This window comes from Hesperophylax consimilis, chromosome 2 (genome assembly GCF_061612785.1).
Source record: "Hesperophylax consimilis isolate HC1 chromosome 2, BYU_Hcon_1.0, whole genome shotgun sequence".
NCBI classification, from domain to species: Eukaryota; Metazoa; Arthropoda; class Insecta; order Trichoptera; family Limnephilidae; genus Hesperophylax; species Hesperophylax consimilis.
The window spans coordinates 29648759-29673949 of record NC_142837.1 but is presented as its reverse complement, the minus strand read 5'-3'; the positions used below and the strand labels follow the sequence as shown (position 1 = coordinate 29673949).

General features: G+C 31.3%; 1 protein-coding gene across 2 annotated transcripts in view; it reads left to right on the top strand.

Moving 5' to 3' along the window:
* Positions 1-25191, top strand: part of LOC149425895 (hemicentin-1-like) — a 440318-nt gene that overhangs the window by 375048 nt on the left and 40079 nt on the right. For both annotated transcript variants that reach the window (XM_089645098.1, XM_089645106.1), the window contains exon 6: positions 13928-14038. In XM_089645098.1, the coding sequence (XP_089501224.1) occupies positions 13928-14038 (111 nt within the window). The remainder of the gene's footprint in view (positions 1-13927; positions 14039-25191) is intronic.

Genomic DNA, 25191 nt, shown 5'->3' with positions numbered 1-25191 from the left:
TCCAAATACTATGAAAAAGTCGTTTTCCGCGCTGTCCGTGTGTTCTTCTAAACATCGCAAGGAATTTGGATAACGTTTTCACTATCGTTTAGAGATTTTTCCGATGGTTTATACATATTAGAACAGATTCAAAAAAAGTTTTTGAGATACATGTATTTGAGAATGCACGGAGAGTACCCGCGATTCATGCATCACGAAAAATTGCTTGCCAAAACGCGCTACCAAAGTCTCCACTCGAGGAGGAGTGGGGCCCTTGCAGTAACGGCGTACAAAATTCTTAATAATTTAATAGATAGCCCATACCTTCTGGAATGCTATAAGTTATACGTACCGAACAACTACAGCCAGGGACGGCACCATGATCTGCTATGTATCCCACGTGGCAGAACGGACGTACTGGCTCGGCATAGCATGACACGAGGTATGGCGCTGTTAAACAACGCCTCCAAGACTATCGATATTTTTAATAGTAGCCTTGAAGAATTCAAGAGGCATATGAATGTAAAAAATCACTATTTATAACTTGTTATTTCTATTCTTTTTCTTTTATTGTTTCGTATCATTTACTTATTATTCTTTACATTGTGTAGTTAATGTTACATGTGTATTGTAAATGGACACAAGTCTGTAATACACAAATTAAAAAAAAAAAAAAAAAAAAAAAAAAAAAAAAAAAAAAAAAAATATTACGTGCATATTATATTTACAGAAAGTAGATAAAAATCGATGTTTTGCAATCAAGTCGTAAAAAATATATTTTCGGGCGCTTATATTGCTAACACCTCCTAAACCTTATGAGATACATCAAAATATGTACTATGGAATTGTATATCTTCAAAAGACCTACGTGAACATTTCTCCTAGTATATAATAATAGGTTCCATGCTAACTTAACACAGTAACTATTCAAAACACTTTTAAAAAGTGGTATAAAGTCATTAAAAACGATGAAAAAATTTTTTTAACCTAACCTACTTAACCTTTTTAAAGTTTTTGTTTCATCACTCTCCATGACTTTATATATCTTTTTAAAGATGTGCTGAATTATCATGTTGATGATTTATCCGGTCGCCATAATAATAATATGTTTTTTTCTATAAATTTGCAACTATAAACATGTAAATAGATTGGTATTTAAATCACCCATAAATATTAAGTTTTTAGAATTGGAAAGATTAGAGATTATGCTATTTAGAATGTTTTGAAATGGTGTTATATTATGAAACTCTGGAGAGCGGTATATTGCAAGAATGCACGTATCATTACTGTACGTTATTTGCATGCAGCTTGCATCAAAAAAAATATTTCTGTTACGATGATGTTTTGTCGAATTAAAGGAAGAGTAATGATCTATGCATTTTGGAGTGTAAGTTTTTGTTAACCAACATTATGTAAGAATGATTACATCAAGTCTATATTTAGGTGATTGAACTGTATCTAGAGTTCGTTAAAGTCAGATATTATCATTATTATTATTACCATTATTATCAGATTACAGGTTTTAGCATCTGATAGTGTAAAAAAATCGTTTTGGGCATCAAGTTCTTCGTATGTGTTATTTACGTAAAAAGTCATCTTAATCTATATTACATAAAAAAATAAATTCATTATTTTAAATGAGAGCTCCACTAATCCGTGGCAATCACTGGGAATGTCAACCTTTGATTGAAATTTGGAGTAGGTGAATTGAGTCGTGTAATTTCTATACCCGCTATATCAACTTTCATTGATTTGGAGAAAACCGCAAAAAACTGTCACATCTCTAGCGTACATAAGTAAATGCATTAAAAATTTTTATATAATGAATTGGAGTAATAAAATTTCGAAAAGCATTTATTTTTCTATATATGTCTAGCAATAATTAAGTAATTTCGATAAATAAAATGGATATAGCGGATTTTGATACTCACTTCGTGATTTTGAAAGTCAACTGAGGCGACATGGCGGGTTTAGAAACTCACGCGTAGATCATTTTGACACACGAGCGTGGCGTCAGAGCGGCGGCCATATTGTATTTTGGCAAAATAACTGCTTGTGATTCGTTGAATCCGATATAGCGGGTTTTGATAGTGACTTTCTGTATGATATAGCGGATTTGGTTTCTCACTCGCAGTTTTAACATGGTTTTTGGTCATGATAAGGAGGGTTTTTCAATTTTTTTTGTCAATTTTAGGCTCCTCTTGTTGCTCGCAAAAATGTGAACAAGATGTCATACTCAGATCATTTTGTCAAAAAATCGGATATAGCGGGTATAGAAATTATAGGATTCAATTATTATTGCAGTTAGAAAATAAAATAATAGAAATATGACTCACCATAATCACCTCAGATATAAGGGGAATCGACCCAGTGAATGACCAGTAAGTGTGGGGCTCTCAATTCTATATATGTCTTTCTCCTAAGGATAAACTACATAAGTCATTTTTATCTTTTACATATAATGGGTTATTTGCGAAGCTATTTTGGTCAATATAATATTAACTTACTATTATATATCTTATCCAATTAAATATATAAGTAACGTTGGGCGTTTAGTATAGATAAAAACTGCCCTTCATAGCATATAATTTAAATAAATATCTTAGAAGATATCATACATTTGAAGTTACGCGCAAAAAACTTACGAAACTTCTTTGAGCGATTTAGTTTATATAATCCTTATCCAATTACTCATATTAATTACATCTGGCTTTAAGTGTAGATACAAATTGATTTAATATTTTAGAAGATATCGCAAATTGAAAAATCACTCGAAACAATATGATAAACGCCTCTGCCGCGCCGCCTCAGCGAGTACCTATAAATAGCATATCGCGGGCCGCGGTTCGCCATTCACCGTTTATATTTTAAAAACGTTCTTTTCAGTGTAGTGCCACACTTCAAACTTAAACAAAAAGAATTTTTTTCTTGTTAGGAAATCAGAGGGTTCTAATCAAAGCAATCCTCAAAACAAAATGATATAAAACTTCCACTTTAATGCGCCACCAAAATATTACCATTTTCTTGTTTATTTTTTATCTTCTTATTTATGTGCTTTTAACATGTAATGCTTTATAATCCTATACACAAGCTATGGATTTTACAATAACACTACTCATACTTTATTTTTATTGTTTATTTTTTATATTCTCATGTATTTTCTTTAAATATGTAAATGCTTCACAACCCTAGGCACAAGTCATGGATTTTACAATAACACTGTATTATTTTTATTGTTTACTTTTTATCTTTTCGTGTATGTACTTTTAGTGTATAATTGCTTCTTCATTCCAAATGCAAGGTACGGGTATTATAAATCTGCATATATTTTTATGGATAATGTTGTATCTTATGTTTTTAATGCGTAATTTCTTCATTATTCTAAGTACAAGTTACAGGTTTTATGATAACTTCATTGTTCTTGGTTCAAGTTACGGGTATTATAACAACAGCTTGGTATTTATTTTGTAAATGTATTTATAAGAAGAAGCTGTAGCACATTTAATAGATTATGTCCAAATATCGATGTGTTTAACACGAACCTAGCTAAATTCACAGCATTTGTAAAAAAATTATACTGCATTTTATGTCATATGTTAAACCAAAAACTTAATAATGCACTGATTTTTTTTTTATCTTTAATATTATTGTGCTAGCGTCTGGACGGTCTGGGCCCTCTGATTGGTCGAATTCAAATTGTCTGTTTCGGCAAAATTCCGCTAACTTGAAAATTAAGACGTGATTTCATACTAAAATAGGATCACCAGATTTCTTCAAAAGCATCGTTTCTGCTAATATAATTTTTGAATAATATCGAAGAAAATAAGTTTTAGAAAGTTCACAATCCATTGGATTAATTACATTACAGTAAAAATTATCCATAATTACGTTTTATATATTTGACGTCTGTCAAGAATCAAACATTCCAAGGTTCCTTAAAAATGTCAATCCCTCCTTTACCGGCCGCTGGAGTAGTTTCGCTATTGGCCGACAGAGCGCATAATAGCGATATGCAAATACGTACAATTTCATTTATTCAAACAACGGTAATTATTTAAGGGGAAACTACCGTTTTAATACGCATTTACAAATAAAACAAACATTTGATTCAACTTAATGACAATAAACAACAAGTCTTTGCATGTACGATTTTGAAAAATATTGATATTTAATATTATTTACGTAAATAATAATTTCGCACTATTTGACAGAACACCGACATGAAGTTAACAATACGCGGAAGTATAGGCACTGCCAACCCAATAAAATAACATGAAAGACAATCGGAAGATAGAAACGCTTCGTTGATTGTAAAATTAGCCAGCAAATCTCTAATCTTACATGTACTTATATGTATAATAAAACAATCATTTTGCCAGGTATATAATATATATTAAGGTATTATTCGGAATCGCTGGACAGGGATAATACGAAATATTTTTAAATAAAACCTTCGGATTTACCTTAATTAATATAAAAGGAATCTGAATGCATTTGGGAATTTTTTAATTTAAGCATTTTAATTTTTAATTACGTAAAATTAAAATTCGCTTTCGTTGTATTGGATGACAGCCGGAATAATTTCTATTGATGATATTTTCTTTTTTTGGTATTCCTGGTATGAGTGGCTAGAATTTTTACCATTTACTCTATGCAAATACCAGGTAGGTGGTACTATTTTAGCCAAGCTTGAAAAATAAAATAAAGGTATTTTGGTTTCTTTTACAAGTAAGGAAATATTAAAAAAAAATTATTATAGGTTAGGATAGGTTAGGTTGGGTTAGGTTAGGTTATGTTGGATTAGTATAGTTCAAGTTAGTTTATAGGTTAGGTTAGATTAAGTTGGATTATTATAGGTTAGGATAAGTCAGGTTATGTTAGTTAGGTTAGGTTAGGTAACGTTAGTTTGGGTTATTATGGGTTAGGTTAGATTGGGTTATTATAGGTTAGGTTGGATTTTTAAAGGTTAGGTTAGGTTAAGATAGGTTAGGTTAGGATTGGTTCGGTTAGGTTAGGTTGGGTTAGGTAAGATTGGATTATTATAGGTTAGGTTACGATATAGGTTAAGTTAGGTTGGATTATTATAGGTGAGGTTAGGTTAGGTCAGGTAAGATTATTATAGGTTAGGATAGGATATAGGTTAGGTTGGATTATTATAGGTTAGGTTAGGACATAGGTTAGGTTGGATTATTATAGGTTAGGCTGGATTATTATAGGTTAGTTTAGGTTATTATAGGTGAGGTTAAATAAAATAATAATGATAATAATAGCCAAATAAATCATTTGTGCTTTTTAAGTAGGCACTATTTTGCCGGAATATTGTATTACATTAAATTTTTTTAATTTACGTTTTTCAATTGTCTCTAGCCGCTCATTTCAGGAATACCGACAAAAGAAAATGTTATCAACAGAAATTATTCAGGCTGTCATCCCATACAGCGAAAGCGAATTTTCATTTTACGTAATTAAAAATTAAAATGCTTAAATTAAAAATTTCCCAAATGCTGTTCGATTCCTTTTATAGTAATTAAGGTAAATCAGAAGGTATTATTTAAAAATATTTCGTATTTTCCGTGTCCAGCGATTCCGAATATGTTAATACTTAATTACCTATATTAATTTACATTTAGCCATTTAGGCAATTATTCGGGAAAGGTAAAGTTTTACCCGAACAACTGTCATTCTTATTATGCCTAAACTCCTTCCTGTTCCGTGTTTTAATAATATATACTCACCCTCTCTCTGTGAATGACCTAATATCTACCTATTAAATGTAACTGTTGTTAGTATCACTTAAACTGGGCGAAGCCCAACCAAGTGCCGCCCGAAGGGCCTAGCAGAAAAAAACCCGCGGAGCGGGTTTTTAACTGCTAGTTTTTCATTATTAGATCATCACATTTTCTCTTTTACCTTTAGTAAGTTCGAATTTGAATAAATCACTTCCTCAAAGATATTATTGATATCCATTAAACATTAAATGTAACCCTTGGAAATATATCATTAAAACACTTTTCGTCATTTAAAGATGAACTTTATCAGAATTGTTTGTATTAGGTATGTTGTTATGTATTTTTCTGTTATGGTTTTTTTGTCGTTATTTTATTGGTCAATGACATAAATACTCTTATCACTGTCATATATGCATGTATAAAGACTGTTTATTACGCAAATAAATAAATTTAAAATTAAATTAAATTAAATTTATTTAAAAGGCAGTGTAAATATTATTTATAAATTGGGTAGGTAGTTAGGTTGAATTTAGCTGCACACACTTGTGTAATCATTATTTATTTTATAATTTTACTGAATGTAAATATTTTATTTAAAATTTTATCTATTTTCCTTTTCTTTTTTTTGTGTATTTGTGGGTTTATTTAGTTTTCAAAGTTCAAATGCATGTTATTCTTTCATTAGCGTTATTTGTTTTTTTAAATATACTTAAGTACTAAGGTAATACAGGTGATGTGATTTTAAATATACTTAAGTACTAAGGTTATACAGGTGATGTGATTTTAAATATACTTAAGTACTAAGGTTATAAAGGTGATGTGATTTTATTTCAGTAAATTTAAAATAAAAAGAAAAAAAATTTAGGTTTTGTTTATTTCTTTTAGTATACCGTGGCTAGTGTATTTCTTTCGGTTATATATTTTTATTTAAAGTAAATATTTTAATTAAAAGGTTACTATTCGCGCAGGGTTGTTTATTTGTTGGTTTAAGATAATATTATTTGATTTTCAAGGATGAAACAGGAGTTATTCTTATTTTAACGTTGTTATTTTGCGAATATTGCGAGTTAGTTCTTTACTTATTTGTAGGTTATTTTTGTGCTTACAAAGTATTGTATTTCAATTGTGTCTGAAATTGATTGATGAATTTAAAGGCATATGTATCTATCTATTTTATCACAGAAACACAAGCATCAACGCAGTGTAACAGTGTCGCACAACCAACTGATAGTGGTTTGGTAAGATCCCTACAAGATGTTACATTCCTGTAACCAGTGACTTTTGAGTGTGATAAAGTGATAAATTTGAAAAATTCGACATTATTGATGTTTTTTAGTCCAAAAAGATATTTTTTTTTTCGAAAATTAGATTTTTGTGTCAAGTTTTTCAGGAAATTTCAGTTTCCTGAAAATCTTCATACAAAAAACAGAATTTTCAATAAAAATAAAGAGACGTTTTCAGTTACAACAACATCAATTATGGTATTTTCGTAATATTAGCATTGTAGTAACAACTACAACTACATAGAGTCTTTCAAAACTACTATTGAGAGAGGTCCACCAGAAACACCCGACTTCAATGTAGTAATCCATGCGATAAAATGTCAAAGCGCCAAAATAAATTTCGGATAGTAAATGTGTCTAAATTGTTCAGACACTTATGGCGCCACATTAGTACGTTGCACCCGTGCGAAGCCGGGGCAACTAGTCACTAGTATTTAATATAATACTGAATACTTAATACGTAATACTCAACGCTTAGACCATTAGACCATAAACATCTGGAAGGTGGGGGTTTATTTTTTCTCCAACTTTTTGTAAGCGGGTAAATGATTAAAGCAGTTATTATATCATTTGTGTTTGCGCAATCACAACGATATTTATTATAATTAATACTTTGTACGTTCCTAATATTAATTTGTTTTAAATTACTTTTTACCATCAAAGGGTAAGAAAGTGAGGTTCGGTTTATTTTTATTATAAACCTGTCAGGTAGACCTGGTTGAATCTGAATTACCTTAATTTTTTAACGGTTGATCGGTTGTCAAATGAAAGTATTCGTCAAGATTTGACATCACGCAGAGGGACGCCGACCGCTGATTAAAGAAACTCAGTTCATCTGACTGCAAATTGATTATCTAATGTACAGCGCAAAGAAAAACGATAATTTTTAACTTATAGAGAAAAATAATTTCTGCAAGACCTAAATCAGTGTATTTAATTTTTAGTGTGAATAAGTCGTGAGGTTGGTTTTTGTAACTGAAAATGACCACAAATAATAAAATGATTCTACTAGTATGACCTGATATTTGTTTATTAACATTTCATACATTACATGCGTTCTTAAAGTTGAATTAATATATATGTAAGCATTTTTCTATTTTAAAAAAATACTTGTAAATTAGTACTATTATTATCAATATCTAAACTATCAGATACATAGACAGATTGCCAAAAGTATTAACTAAATATTTTTTAAAATAAAATTCACAATCTTATTTAAATGCTTTCTAAATAATAAATATCTGCTTTAATCATTGAAGATAATATTATCAACTCTCAAACGAAAAATGTGAAACAGAAAATCAAAAAAAGATTCGGTTGCATCTAGGAATTGAACCCAGGACCACAGCCGGGGATTTGTTATACCTCTGAGCTAATCCGACCTTATCCCCTTCGGTCATATTTAATTGCATCATACTTCTAAGAACTACCAACATTATTTTCATTTTCTTGGCGCATTTTTTGGCTACATTTGGATTGGATTGCAAAAAATAACCAGAATTCAGTTGTAATCTAGATAAAGTGTTGTCTAAGATAAATTTATCATTTTTATTTTTAATATGCGACATTTATTGAAAATCTTTTTCTGATTTTTCTGTCTCACATTTTTCGTTTGAGAGTTGATATTATCTTCAATGATTAATTTAAGGTTTTTCCATTTTAAATTTTTTTTTTAATAATTATTTTTTTTATTTTTAATAATATGTTTACATGGTACATTATTCATTTTACATCTTGGGTCTTTTTACTACTCTTCCATTGAAAGCATTTGCTTGTGTATGGAAGGGGAGTGTACATAAATGTTGTTCTTAGTTAGTACTTAAATAATTCATTGTACATAAATGTATGTTTGCTGTAGTATTTTTTTGATAGTAGTGAAGGATAATATATTAATATAATAAATTATAAAAAAGAAAGGATATTTGTGAGAGTAATTAAGTGACAGTAGTTTTTTTTTTCAGAATATTTTTAAAGTGTCTCTTGACAGAGAGCAGTATTCGGGTTTTATCATTAATGCTTCTGATTTCTTAAATATATAAAATATATACTTTTTCTAGCCCAGCAATCGATAAACGAAATGGATTTTTTTTATTAAATTTTAAATAAGATTGTCAAACACTAATTTAGATATAATTTTTTTTTCTCACATTAAAAAATGCAATATAATTTTTACAAGTCCTTTTAGTGAACATATTTTTCCTGGTACCCATGTGTGTATTCGTGTTAATGTTTTCATAAATATTAGAGTAATACTAGCTTCTACCCGCGGCTTTGCTAGAGTGGCATTAGGGAGAAAATAATGAATAAACAATTTTACACGGGATTGAAATTTTTTCCCGGAATAAAAGTAGCCTATTTTATTTTTTGGTCTTCCAACTATTCCTGTGCCAAAATTCTCGTCGATTGGTCTTTCCGTTGCAAGGTGAAAGAAGGATAAACCAACGAACACAATTTCGCATTTATAATATTACTTGGGATTTTTTCAACTGCTCGAGTGCAATGAACAGCAATTTTTTTTTTTATATTTCTGTTTTCATAAATGCTATACCACCAATTTAAATTGCTGTAAGCGAAGCTTTAAAACTGAAAATACGGAAATAGATATATTAATTATTTGGGCATTTATATGGGTACTTTACAAACAAACAGAAATTTTTAACGTTTTAAAACTATAAAATAATATTTTGTAATTATATGTGAGCAAAACATCAAAACCACCAATTATTTAGTGATATTCTTTATTTGTATCATGTTGTGGTTTTCGTTTCAAACGACCCCATAAAACATTACATTTTCAATGCAGTTCAACTGGGCATTCATAAATTATTAGTTTAATGTTGACATGATTTAAATTTCCCGTGATTGTGAATTATCCTCGATGGTTCAATGATTATACATTTAACTCGAGTATTTATTTTTCATACTTTAATAGAGCAATAATTCGCTCGTACGTAAAACTGCGAGACTCTGCGTCTTTATAAAATGTGTGCAATCTTTATGTTAACATGATTTCATTCAGAGTCTCACCATATCACGGTTGTGTAAAAAAAAATGTTTACTAATGAGTCGTTTTATGTTGACAACATGTTCCTATGGTGATGGTTACACATGTTTGAAAGAAAAATATGATATTAATTATTATATTATTCTTTTGTTTATTTATTGTAAGTAGGTATAAAAAAAAAATAATTGCAGTTTGGTAGAAATTTTATAATTTACACATTTTTGCAATCAATTAATATTATTTTATTTGTTTAATTTTTTTATTCGACATTATAAAAATTATACAAATAAAAATACAGTAAGTTTTAAAAATAATTCACCAAAATTTGGTAATTAAACATAACTTGATTGACTGCCGTAATGTAGTACCATATTATGAATACGAACCAAATTCATTTTTAGAAAACGAATTTTATAAAATATATTATGATAAAACTATACTAACAGACAGAGCGATTAGTCATAATAGACCCGATATAGTTTTACATGACAAAATTAAAAAAATAACTTATATCATTGATGTTGCTATTCCAAATTCCTGTAATATTCAAAAATCTGTTAGTGAAAAAATAAGAAAATACACAGATTTAGGAAATGAAATAAAAAGAATTTGGCGTTCTCAGACTATAAAAATATTACCATTCGTTATTTCGGCTACTGGCATTATACCTAGCTCTCTAATTAAAAATTTAGGCGTATTAGATCTATCAAAAAATTTATATATAAAGATGCAAAAGTCGGTCATTTTGAATACATGTAGGATAACAAAAGATTTTTTAAATATTTATGTTGAGGGATCAGTAGGATTTATAGGCCCTGTTAGAAGTTCTACCGAGCCGAACCCTCTGATATGAAAATATCTGGAGACGGTGAATTTTTTTTCCCATTTGATATCTGGTGATTTGATGTGTTGTTGTTCTTGTATTGTTTTGTATTTATTTTACTTATATAATGCACTTACATAGTGTTGATTGACTAGCTGATCATTTGTGGAAAAGTGAGTGGAAGGGTTAAGTTTTTCCTTTGGGGAAGACTTAACCCGGACAACTAAATCGGAAGTTTAAAAAAAAAAAAAAAACGAAGTACATTTGTTAATGAACATATTTGATATGTTACTTTAAGACAGCTATTTGACTAACTGTCACACTTGAAATCGTCACAAATCAACAATCAGCGCCATTTTTATTGTTTTGAATTTCGAAAGGTTTCGAAGGCTATTTTTATGGCCGTTATGTTGATCAAACAACCAATATAAAATTTGACGAACAACTGTCAGGCCGATGATTGACGGTTAACCAGTGCCATTCAAATGCCAAAAATTCAAAATGTTGCTGAATATCGAATATTTGTGACGATGTCAAATGTGACGGTTGGTCGTTAGATTAATTAATGGATATTGTGCTAGCCTTATTAATGGGCATCTAAGGGCTACTAACTAACCATGGTCAATGCCCAGATGTTAACTTATGCATTATTACGTTAACAGCTTATACATCTGAAATTACCATGATTCTGTATTGATGTTAACATCACGTCTACCATTTCAGCACCCTTTAGCATAACTAAACCTATGCGGTATTGGATTTAGCATAATGTATTATGGTGTAGTACACTGTGACCCTCCTAATATTAATTTGTCTGTGCGCTATATTCCAGCAAAGAAAATAAATAGGTACGTTCAAGTCATAAGTCATTAGTTACACTCGCTACGATATTATTTAAAATACGCGAGCTGGTAATTATACGATTTGAGTTATGATTATCAAGTAATTAACCTTGTGGCATAACATTTAACCTTGTAAAATTATATGATTTATGAAACTGGGCTTGAAGTGAAAACATGATCTTGAATTTTATTTAAAATAAAATGGTCAGCGCTTTCAGTTTTTACGATCGTTAAATTTGTGGAATTGCCTTGTCATTTGACAGAGGTCCATCGAATATCTACATACATAATATAAATCATTATTTAGAAGCTTTTGCAAAATGTACAAAAATGAGTTCCATTTTGGAAACAAGCAGGACGGTAGGCAAACCTGTTCGCTTTCATGACATGACAAAAGTTTTGTTTGGCATTATTCAGAAAGGTTTTGTGTTCGTCATCGTTTAGGTAACACGAAACCGTTTGCTTAATCGATAAACAAATTTAATTTAACAAAGGAAATGAGGACAGTATTGGATACTCATTGTTTTTTTTATTTCAATAATTTTCTCGAATAATAATAACAAAATTTTCTATCCATTACAGATTCAAGAGAATGTTTTATTAAAACATGTAAATCGGTCGAGAAATCTGAACTGAAACATTATTTATCCAAATACAAATGTAAACTCTCGATACGTAAACTTCAGAAAACCTTCAAGAACTTTCCAAAGATTAGAAGCAGAACTTTACCCATAATCATAATTGGAATCAATTTTTATTTATATAATTTTAAAAGGTTTTCGCCTTTCCACATCGAATTCGAGATTTTTAGAGTGGAAAAACGGCAATCAACAATGTTATCGAAGTAACTTAAAAGTAAAGCTATACTGTAAGTTAACTAATGAAATATGTTATTCTTAAAAGGTATGAGATTTTTTTCATAAACTACGAAAGCAATAAAAAACTATTTATTAATTTCCAGCGAGTTTCCATTTACAATTTAATATGAATAAAATTAACATTTTATGTTTGTTTACATTTTGAGCTAACAACTTATATACAAATCGTGTTTTGCCAGACTCGCACGGCCCAATAATGTACGGCTCTCCACGAACCCGAAATAATTATTCCTGTGTTCACTGTAAAGTTTTCCTGAAATAATATTTTCTGATTTGCATATCATAAGTGAGGGAGGGGATTATTGCTTATGGATATGCTATTTGACAAAAGCATTTAAAATCGTGTGAAAGCTTACTATGCAGATGCTTCGGAGTAATATATTTAACATAATCCTGATGGTGTTGCTTATGTACCTACTTCAGCACAGTCATTATTATTTCAAAAATACGTTTTTGTACTAAAAGTGTGGGAAAGGCAAACGATTTGAACATGTAAAGCCGGTGGATGGCGAAAAGAATTGCAGGAAAATTTATGTTATTAAAATAAGAATAAAAATGAGGAAGACTTTTAATGTGAATGTCGCACAAGAGTCCCAACTGCTTCCAACCATTGGAAACCGTAAGACTATGGTATCCCTTATTGGGGTATGTTGTGAGGCTGAAGGTAGCGGGAGGGGAAAGAGACGAGGAAGAGGAAGGTGGGTGAGTACCTGGCTCTTCAGATCTGTTCACCACATACGACTAAATCCATTTCAAGTATCGATTCAATTCTAAATGGTGATCTTATCTTAGTATCTTCTGCTCATCTTAGCACAATCTGGTGAATCAACTACTTGAATGAGATCATGTTAAAAGTCGGTACAACGGAAGATAATAATAATGATATTCGGCTGATTTATATAGCGCCGTTTTCGTGAAAAATCACCTCAAGGCGCTGTAAGATAATGCATGGATGTTAAAAATGCAAGTAAAGTGTGCCAAGGTGGATGGTCCATCTGCAGCCTACCTCAACGAGAAAATCGTGCATTAGTTGCAGTTAGTAACATCTAAATCATACAAAATTTTCTCAATATTATGGGAAGTGATAATCCAGGTAAATATTTCGAAAATAAAATTTCCAAAAATGGTAATGAAACGTCCATCTTATAACGAAATTTCTTAGATATTGAAGTGGAACATAAAAAAGCAGTTTGTGGCTTTGGAGAAAAATGTGAATTTAGTCAAAAATGCTGGAGATATTGTGGCTGTTAAGCGTCGATAAGGCATTTGTTAAAATCGTTTGAAACTTTGTGCAATACATTATTTAAAAGTACTTTTTGTCGCGGGTTTCACCGCAGATGTATACATAATTAAGCAGCATACACAAACATTTTGTTTTTTGATTTACAGAGCCTCCGGCGATCCCAAGGATATTCGACGAGGACGGGCGCGAAGTGCTGGGCAAGGCGGGGCCCTACAGAGAGGGAGATATGCCAGTTTTCTTCTGCGTCGTTACAGGGGGTAAGACCTTCCAATCAATTACATTTTCATATTTAAGGATTTTTTATTTGAAACATCTTTGGTGCCTAGGGGAAAAACCGACTCTTGCATAGCAAGCGTGGCAAGGCGGGACGACGTTTTCTACGGAAACGGAACGATTTTCATACACGGAACGACGCTCATACAAGGAACGACGCCTCATTTGGCCAGCCTCTTCGGCTATTTCCTTTCGTTACTCTCACTTAAATTGGCAATTGATTAAATGATGATGTATTTTTGATTTCTAAAATATTTTTTTGTATATATTTTAATAATCATAAAATAATGGTTTTATTATCACAAATATAAGGACTAGTTTATTTGCATTTTCACTTACCTCGATAAAAATTAATTTAGATTTTTCTCTCTAAAAATCCACCATGCGTCCGTGACGGCCAATAGTTTATCTTACTTGAACTCCATGCAGGAGGCTTGTCACTTTGAGAATGCCGTATGAAAGGTTTTTTAAAAATGAGAGGAAGTTGTGGGAAGGAAAAAGGTACTAGTGGTGGTAAGGACTCCGGGGGTCGGTGTGTCCAGGTGTGATGGATGTATGAATCCATCCTTCTCACTGCGATGCAAGACGATGGATTGAGAGTCCGGTCCGGCCCGCCACGCAGCTGGTAGGTAAACGAATCCACCGTCAAGAACTGGACAAACCTCATCCAATAAACCCGTCACCCCCGTTTAGTCACCAAATGTAGCAGATCACTTCGGGTGACCTAGAGTAACTACTTTGGTTATTGTTGAGAAGTAAGAACTTCATAGATGCACGCACAGATGGCAGTGCATAGAGCTTGCGTGGAAGTCCGCAAGATGGAGCCAGTGGCCAGTAGTCGCCAGGGCCAGTGAGAAGGCTCTCAGTGAAACTTACTGTTTCAGATTCCAATTAGCCAGCTTCTAGCTAGGTCGATTATCGAGTCACCAATATAATACGCGGAGTATTAATAAATCCCTGATTAATCTAAAAGAACAAATTATTTATAAAACTCCTTCCACGACGAGTTGGAGATCTGTTTGTACGAGTTATCTGTTGTAGCCATTCTTGGCAACAGACAAAAACACATAACAGCCTACCTACAACTCACTAGTGCCCTTGCTTTTCTAGTGGAAACTGACCTGGATACAGCAATTAAAAAACAATGGCAATCGGGGCTCTTGACTTCAAAGAGCTGCATCTCTTCACCTTGTTTGCCAACTTCATCAAGGCTTTTGTCCAGCTCGCCGAGCACTATACCATAAATCCGTTAATAATGAATAGTATTTATTTTATTTTTATTGGAATTACTTTTCTTTTAAAAACTTTTAAAGGTTATACCCATCATTGAAGAAGTTGATAATACTAATAAATCTAAAAGAGACGTGAAACAGAACAAGACCCTTGTGACCTTTGACATATTGACTATTGTATTTCTTAAAGATGCTGTCAGAAAATCGGAGAATTATTGGGAATTTCCGCTTTTCAATAAACGACATATTTCTTAACATGTGCTATAACTAAATGACATATTTCTTAACATGTGCGATAACTACAAACTGTTTTAGAATGTGATGAAATACGCTTTAAAAAATTTATTCTTAGAAATAAAAGAATATTTTTTCAAATATTAAAATTTTTAAATCAAACAAAAGAATTATATAATTGGCTTACCTTACGTTTTTTCATCAAAACACTGAAGTAAAATTATGGATAACGAAAATGGGTCTTATTAAACAAATGTATTTGAACTTTACTGTCACCTCAGTTTTTAGTCGCTTCATAGCAAAATAATTAATAAAAATTCAGAAAAATTAATCATTTTCTCAAAATATATTCGTTTATTGAGGCTTAAAATTTAGAGAGATCGTTGGGTTCAATTCACAGTTCTGACCGTTACCTTTTATTTTTATTTGTCTTATTCTGTTTCACGTGTCGTTGAGATTTATTAATGTTGACTTCTTCAAACCCTTCTTCTTTAATCGTACTGTTTTTCTCTCAAAAACATTGACATTCTATGATTTTTAATAATTATTACATGAATGTATTAATTCAATTTGGTAGGATGACGAAAAGTCATTCGTAACAACTCAAAGATCATTTGACAGTTTCGATAAATGTAATTTGAATCCTTACTTTGCAACTTATTTTTTAAACTAATTAATTAAAAGTATTTTTATAGAGCGTAATTCAACTTACACAAACAATCTATGAAATTAAATACTGATGAAATGAATACTTTATGCATCCTATGAAATCCACTTTAATTAAAAACTTTAAATTAACGACGTACTTATAGAAATATTCGACTAACTAGCAACTTTAAAAGTTATAAATTTAATCAAATGTCGTAGAAATACTTCACTGCATAACTAAATACCTAGTAGTATGTAATGAGTATTTTACCGTCATGCTTTTATTTGTAGGTACCATTACACCCTCTGTATATTTTTGTCACTTCCACGGTCTAAAAGTTGTCCACATAAACAATTGTTAACAAAACATTTTCACTTGCACTGGGAGATACCGGTTCAGTTATACAATGGAAACTTTCCGTGTAAGTTTTCATCCAGTTGTTTGAAACTGGGTCGGCACTGTGTACATTGGTACTACTCGGTAGGCACTAATAAGAGGCTTTGTTTGATTAATTTAGCAGGAAGGTCTTGAGGTTACAACTCAATAATCACTGATGTATCATTGCTACGCGCTGCATCGTGAGTTTACTAACTAACGTTGGTGCTTAAAGGATTTCACTGGGTACAAATTTTGATAATCAGTCGGATTTATTAGAGTTAAGTTGACTTAGCAGAGATTGGGAGTGGATTATAGTATATATCAAATGTAGAATTAGTGCTTCTGATTTTTTTTTAAATATATGCAGAATTACAACGAGACGAAAAAACAATGATTCGTACTTTATATTCCCAGAGTGATAGATACATACTCTCTGTCAACTTGCTGAAAGATCTCATTCAAAATCAAAACTTTGCTTGATATGGATTTAGCCGTGTTTGGTGACCATATCCCAATAGCCAGGTACTTCCAAATACCGAACCTTCCTCTACACTCCACACCAGGGGTGTCCAACCTAAATCTTTTGTGGGTCAAAAAAAATATTACTCAGCTTAGGTGGGCCACACAGTGAAAAAGGCCAGATTATTTATAAGGGATGGGCAATTCATCGTTAAAAATATAGCGAAATCGTTCGAATTCACCGCGCACGAGTTCCAATGTGTGAATGTCGTAGCGCTAATATTGTACATTAGTATTTATTAGGGAATACTTTCCAGACGCATCGTATCAGGCATTATAAGAGTGACGCAAAATTTGCTCGCCGTCAAAGCGCTTCGATTATGCACAAGTTGAGTTATATATCTATACTATTCGCATCCTGGGGTGGAAGGGATGGCTAGAGGGTTTCTTGGGCCGCAGGTTGTGCGTGCCTGCTCTACACACTCCCGTCAGCCTCACAACATTCCCGAATTGTGGATGACATTTTCCTACTAGCTGCGGAAAGCCGCGACTTTTGTTCGGTATTCTCTGTATGAACGCGAGTAAAGCATAATAAAAACTGTTTTTCAACTTATTAAAAATTAGGTAGGCAGGTTTGGATGCCGCCGCCCCTGGAACCATTTATTGGATAACCAGCTGAAGTAGAAGGGATATATTCATATTTTCGTCACTCCTGGATACACTGATCCCTAGATTCCTACCCTATCCTCATACCCCTCAACTTCTTGGAACTTCATCTCCTTCCTTTTCTTAAAAAACTCCACACAGAATCCCAAAAGATTATCCTGGCTCTGAGGGAAAATATGGCCAAAAATGGCCCTGAAAGAAAATATTTTCCTCAGGGCCTTCTGTGTAGGGTTAACGTAAAAAAATACTATTGTAGGATTCATCATGAGTCAAATTTCGAAATCGTGGGTTGGGTGTTTGTGGATAATGTAGTCCAAGTGGAAAATTCATGGAATATTGATCTACCCATAAACTAAACAACATATTTTCCATATAATACGTTATACTAAATTAGATTTGCGTTGACCTTTTGAAAGCATATACTGAGGGTTTTGTGTGCTAGTTTATAATCATGCGGTGATTTACTATACTCGTAAGCGAGTACATCTAATATTTAAATATGTCTGTCGTATAAATTACCTTTCGAATTAGCGGCGTATTGGAATAATACTGAGTTAAACCTTTTGTTCAAACGATACAACAATGGCATGTCAGTTGAGTAAATGTTGATAAAAAAGAGAAAGCATGGAATGACGGCCTCCGTGGTCGAGGGGTAATTCTCTCGACTAGCAAGCCGAAGGTCACGGGTTGAAATTGACGGGTTGAAATCCCGGCGTGCGTAAATAAATTGTATGTCATTGATTTGTTCACAATTTCACAATTCACTCATTTAACCCCTCTAGCGTTTTAGAGTCATTTATGACCGGACGTCCATATTTTGTATAATTATTTTTATCTCTTTTTCTATTTTACCTTAAATATTTATAGTGGATGCTATTAATAAAATCCTAAAAATAGCCAAAATGAATAATTCATATTTCGCGCCGCTATCGTAACTATCGGTTAAACTTTAAAAATTATTTTTTTTATTTTATGAACGAGATAAAAGTTAATTTAAAATTTTCTAACGAATTCCCCAAACTCAGATTTCTCTCAATTTTTCTACTATTGGAGTAAAAAATTATGTGACAACAATTCTCAAGATTGATATTAAAATTTTAATGTTTAGAAATAGCAATGTTTATTTGAGAACGTTAAAGTAATTTTATGTTGTTTCTAAAACAGTATTTGTTTTTACGGAAAAATAAAAATGAGATGTATAAGTATGTAGCGCATTAGAAATACACAAAAAAAATTGCAAACTGAACAAAAGTGTTGAAAGTACTGAAGGGTCAAAATAATAAATAGTATATTTGCGATACGTTCCAGAGTGGAATATACTATCAGTATCGCCCTAGTATACGACCACCATTCAGAATTGAAACGGCTTTGGCCATGTTTAATGACCAGATCTAAATAATCTTTTACATCACCGTCCACTCCCCACTACCTTCACCTCATAACATACCCCGATTGGGGATGCCATAGTGTCACTGTCTCCAGACAATTGGGTGACGTTGAGACGAATATATAAAAATGAAGAAATGGACGATCCCGTCGCCTGCCGCAGCCACTGTATCATAAAACATCCAAGTAATGATAATATTGTTTACGTTTTATTGTTGGAATGAATCAATTTACGAAGATCCCGAACCCATAAAGGTATTTTCCTGCGTCTTCTTCGTTGTGAGCAAAAACAATAAAAGCAGTTAGCGCCTGCGATGTTTTTATCTTTAGCGTTTTTGTTTGCTAACGATGATCCTTTTATGTTCTGTTTCTCTCACATTTTCGGTTAATAATGCTCCCATTCTTTCTCCGTTTTTCTCTCCGCCGATGTTTTCGCGCCAGCCACAAAACATTACAAATTCAATCGGATAACAAAAAAACATTAGCGGCTGTAATTTACTTTGAATTTCTATCTGATTTCGCACTTGTAACGCAATATTAATACATTGTTAACCAAATTGGTTAATCTCACTTCGGCCGCAACGATATGATGTTTCTGGCCCCAATATCTGGACTATCTGGCCCAAAACGCATGTCTTTATACATCAGTATATTCCTTCCATTCAATAAGACTAATTAAAAAAAATATTATGTTGCAAACTCTCCAATTCATTGCCTACATAGTTGTAAACGAATTTACAGAAAATTTCGACACTTCAAACTTAACAAATTCTTTATTTAAAACATACCTATAATGCAAATATTTTATGTTTAAATATTTATTCTGAAAATGTTAGATTATTGTTTTTTTTTTTTTTATTAAATTGTAAACCATACAAAACCATTGCTTATTACTAACATTTCTGTAAAAAAATAACCATATTTACTCAATATAAAAGCCCCATAAGCAAATAAAAGAATAATGTATTATTCTCTTCCAACCACAAGCTAAAGTTTGGTTTTAAGAGTAGTATTAAAATTGCATGTTATGTAAAACCTGCGAGTATTTTACATGTATGTTGAATTTATTAAAAACAAATAAAGGTATTTTTATTAATTATTTAATTTGGATTTTTATTTACATTCGATTATGTTATGTAAGCGAGTTCATAGAAAAACTATCATACCATAAATATGGTACCTAATATAACCTTTCATATTTACCTCACCTAAACAAAAAAACATATTTAGAGATGATAATTTTATCGTAAAAATATACTCCTTAAGTTTTAATTACCGAATAAGAAATGTTTAAATACCTTTAATCAGGCTCATCGACCTCATTCCTTTAGTAATGGTTCCACGAAATATATTCAGAAAATTCTTATTGTTAAAGTAGCCTCCATTTTGGGGGCATCATTACCATAGACACCGAAACAACTTCCTCCTAATATAGAGGCGCGCATCTTTGTTTGATTAACCTAGGGCCTGAAAAATAATACCGTTCTCTACATTTCATTTAACTCGTCTAAATTAATGACTCATCAAGCAGTCTTGCTTCCCTCTGAATAAATAATAAACAAAGGACCCTTACCCAGCTATGAATACAGTACAAATGTATAGAATGCTTCATTTATCCGTAAAATTTTATGGATGAAAACGTGTTAATCTTTGGGTATAAAAGTTTTTTATGATTTTAACGTGAAATATCAGCGACGCTTTGGAACATTTTAAGGAAAACAATCTATTACGCTAACAGACGAAGGATCAGCATTTTGTTACCGAGATCAGAAGAAATTGTTTAATGATTAATAAAACGTTCCGTCGGATAATCCACGGAGCATCAAAGAATATTCCTTAACAGGGAGCGGAAAAATAAACAGATATCTGCGGTTTCTCTGTTTCTTTCTTTTAGCACTCATTACGTCTGAAATATTTTTGTACGAAACACAAGGTTAAGGTTTTAGCGATACTTAGCGTATTTTTATTACGTTTTTACGTGACTTGGAAAACACGAACATTATTATTACATTCCGTTGAGAAGATTTTGTTATAAAAATTATATTCGTGTACCTCCCAAAAAAATATATACTTTAGGTGCCTACTCGTAAAAAGCTGTTTTGCGTATTTACCTATTTGCGCTGATTCCATTTAATTTTTTTTTCTTTTTAAATTTTATTATATTTCAATCTTTTGATATATTCTTTCAAATAATTTAAATGTATTTCACATAAACAGTAACTCGCACTTATAAAATATCAACATTTAATTTTTTTCTTATTAGTATATTTTCTCATATATATGTACATATTATTTTTTTTAAATTGTATACTACATATATTATCTAAAATTATGTACTCCTTATTTTCTTTTAAATTATATACCTACTTATTTTAATTTCTTCTATATTTCATACTTGATTTATTATTATAATGTACTGTATATATAATCAACCACAACAACACGGGCATGTGCCTAGTTTGTGGTCTTAACATACCCAAAAATTGTAATAACCAAAAAGAACTGAAGAAAGAAAATTAAAATTACCTTTCGATGAAATTCGTTTATATGATTTGTGCTTATTTCATACCAGCTCTTTGTAAATAAGAATAGATAGTATTTTTTGATGATAATGTTATTCCGATTAAATGTTCCGCAGTTTGATGCACATTCTGTATTTGATTATTAAGTTCAATAAACCAATAAGTTACCGGATACAATTCATATTACCATTGCAGAAACCATAAATCCGGTGGAGGTATTTTGTTATATGTAAGGGAACCTCTCCTTTCTCTAATATTCTGGACACTAAGTATTATGAAAACGTTTTTGGAATATTTACAATTAAAAATAACAGCACATTATTTGTTATTAATCTTAGCAATATATCTACCTCCGAATCTAAATAACAGCACTTCATTAGTTATAAGTCTTAACAATATATCGACCTCAGAATCTAAATAAGCAACCATTTTTGTCAATAATATCTTCTGTGTTTGATAACAATATTAACTCCAAGTGTAATATTTTTTGGCGACATAAATTTTAATTTACTAAATTGAATTGATGCTATCATAATAACTTATGAAAATATCTTGCTGAAAACTATTTTTTAAATGTAAAGATGACAATACTAGGAAACTAATAACTGAACAGAAAATAAACCGCGCATGTATCGATCATTTTTATGCGAATAAGCGGAAGGCTAACCGCTGGATCAATAAATACAATCTACGCATTTTTTGTGACTATAACATAACTGAACACAATACAACAGCCATAAGGATTCACTGTAACTCGAGATAAAATCAACTCTAACGAATCTTATAAAGTCAAAAATTTCTCGTAAAAACTGATCGATAAACATATTTGTAATTATGATTGAAAATTGCTTCTTAACCAAATGTTCTTTTATTTATTTAAAAATTCAAATTATTTGAGTAGAAACAGCACAATTGTTATAAGCAAAAAATCTTAAAGCCAACCTCATGCTATAAATGATTGGATATCTACTGATATATAAAATTTAAAAAAAATGGGATTATGTTTATAAGGTTAGGTAAGGTAAGTGAAAAATAAATGTGTTAAATAAATTGTTACTTAAAACTTAAACGGATTCATGAGAGTTCGGTCTACGACATCCAACCTGCCCTTTTCATTAACTTCTTGCATAGCAAGATGGATAACAAAGAGCAGGTTGATACTATGTATACAGACTTTTCTAAGGCTTTCGATCGCGTAATACACTAAATTCTTTTGAAAAAGCTCGTCCTACTTGGTATACACGGTGACCTGTTTAGATGGATCAAATCTTACATTAGTAACCGTAATCAAGTAATCTTAATCAAAAGTGTCTTCTCAAAATCAATCGAGGTAAAATCTGATGTTCCCTAAGGGTCCCACCTAGGTCTGCTAATGTTCAACATTTATATAAATGACATTAGATCATGTTTTCTAAATTCCAAATATTAACTTTACGCCGATGACATGAAAATATTCAAAGTTATTCGTTCTTTTTCTGACTGCAAAGCGTTACGGAGTGACCTAGATAAGCTTTACAAGTATTGCAAAGTTAACTGTCTAGATAAATAGAAACGTTCCTAAATATCACTCTATGACATTCACCAGAAATAAACACGTAATTAACTACTCATATTCACTCAACAATGAACCTGTCATCTCTAAAACTGAATGTAAAAACCTCGGCGTTTACCTTGATAGCAAACTTATATTTAATAAGCACTTTGACTCAATCGTTGTTAATAGCTCATATAAAATGCTTGGTTTCGTGCTACGTGTAAGTAAAATATTCAGTAATCCGCGTACAATTGTAATGTTATATTTCGCATTAGTCAGAAGTACACTGGAATATGCATCGCCTATTTAGGTGTTTATTAACTGATTTCTCAAATAGGACTGAGTTAAACTGTCAGTAGATAACATTAATTAAAATTCTGTATCCCAATATGCACACTTCGAATAATTCATTTATCATCAGCTGAATCTATTTTAAGGTATGGAATTACAGCTTGGTGTTTTTCCTGTAAAACAAATGTTGTTCATGTTCAATCAGTTCAGAATTCATTAGTTATTAAAATTATTGGCTATTAAAAGTTTATACGAACAAAGGCATAATATTCCATACGTTTATCAGAATCTCAAAAATTCTCTCATTAAGAGCAATTTTGTGGTATAAAAATATATTTCAACATGTGAGTAGCCCTGTATACATAAATAGACTGAACCACATTTACAAAACTCGTTTTACGTCAAATGAAGGACTAATCGTACCTAAGCATTTAAACAAATATGGGCAAATAACGCTAGACTACGTGATACTTAATTCCTTAAATAACATAAAATGCCGAAATTTAAAAAAATCTACAAATGTAAAACCAAATTTTATGTTAAAGACTTGGCTCTCTAAAAGATATCTTTTGTATTAGACTATTATATCTACAAAACAATTTCTAACCGCATGTATATTGTTATATAATTTATATTATGTTACGTATCCCTTTAGGCTATACCTCTTATGCACGTAAATATAGTTTTAATTTTTAATACACTATTAATGTTAACTTCCACGTAGTTGTTTTTTAAAATGTTTTTATTTTTTATCTCTGTAAAAAAGGTTTTTCTTTTCAATGTGAAAAGCACCCTTTGACAAACTACTACAGTGTAGTTCTGCTAATTGTTTTATTTCTTAATATTGAAGTCGTTGAAAATAAATGAAAAAATAATAAAAAAACAAATTAGTTCGCTTTTGTTAATAGCTCATATGGGTTTTATAAAAATCTTTGTGTCTTCCTTACTGTCGTCATAATGAGAAATATCATCTAAACGATTTTAAAAAGAGAAAGTACCACACTTTATATTCAAATCTAAAAGCCAACTACAGAAAAATTCGAATGTACCCCTCTATGAATATTGATGCAATATTGAAACTTTGTAATTTTGTTATTATCGTTACATGAAACGATAAAACGGAAGGTGACAATAACATTCATAATACTGTCCAATAAAATGTGTGTTTTTATTTTGTGGTATCGGTAATTTTAGTTAGAAAAAAACGTAGTGTGCCAGTTTAAAAAAATATATTTAAAAAATTATATGTTTATTTCTAAAAATGAAATTTGAAGACGTACTTCACCGCCCTTCAAAACCAGATTTTAATTTTCGGATAGGTTCAGAAATATTTCATTTATTTGGATTTTATTGCAAATAAGAAATAATCTGACCATCTGACAGAATATACAAAAGGCCTGAGGGGTTAATAATAAAGTTCAATAAAGCGATTAAACTTTTTTTCAGTATTCCCATTATATAAATTTACTTTCATAGTCAACCTTATAAATCTTTGGATCTTGGCTCAGAGGACGCGAGATGAAATTCTCGAAACAATTTTTTTTTTACATTAATACAACAGGTGAGGCGAGGCGCTGAAAAAAAATATTTCCCTCGAGACCTATGTCATCTTTGAAGGGTATTTTTATGGAAAGGAAGGGATGAGAGAGTCCGGCTAGAGCCATGAAGTTGGTAGGCAGGCGCATTTGCCATCAAGACCACGGGCAAACCTTCCCTCATGATCATAGTCACTAGGCACCCCTGCTAGGTCACTAAACTTAGCAAACTCCTTGGGGTGACCATATAA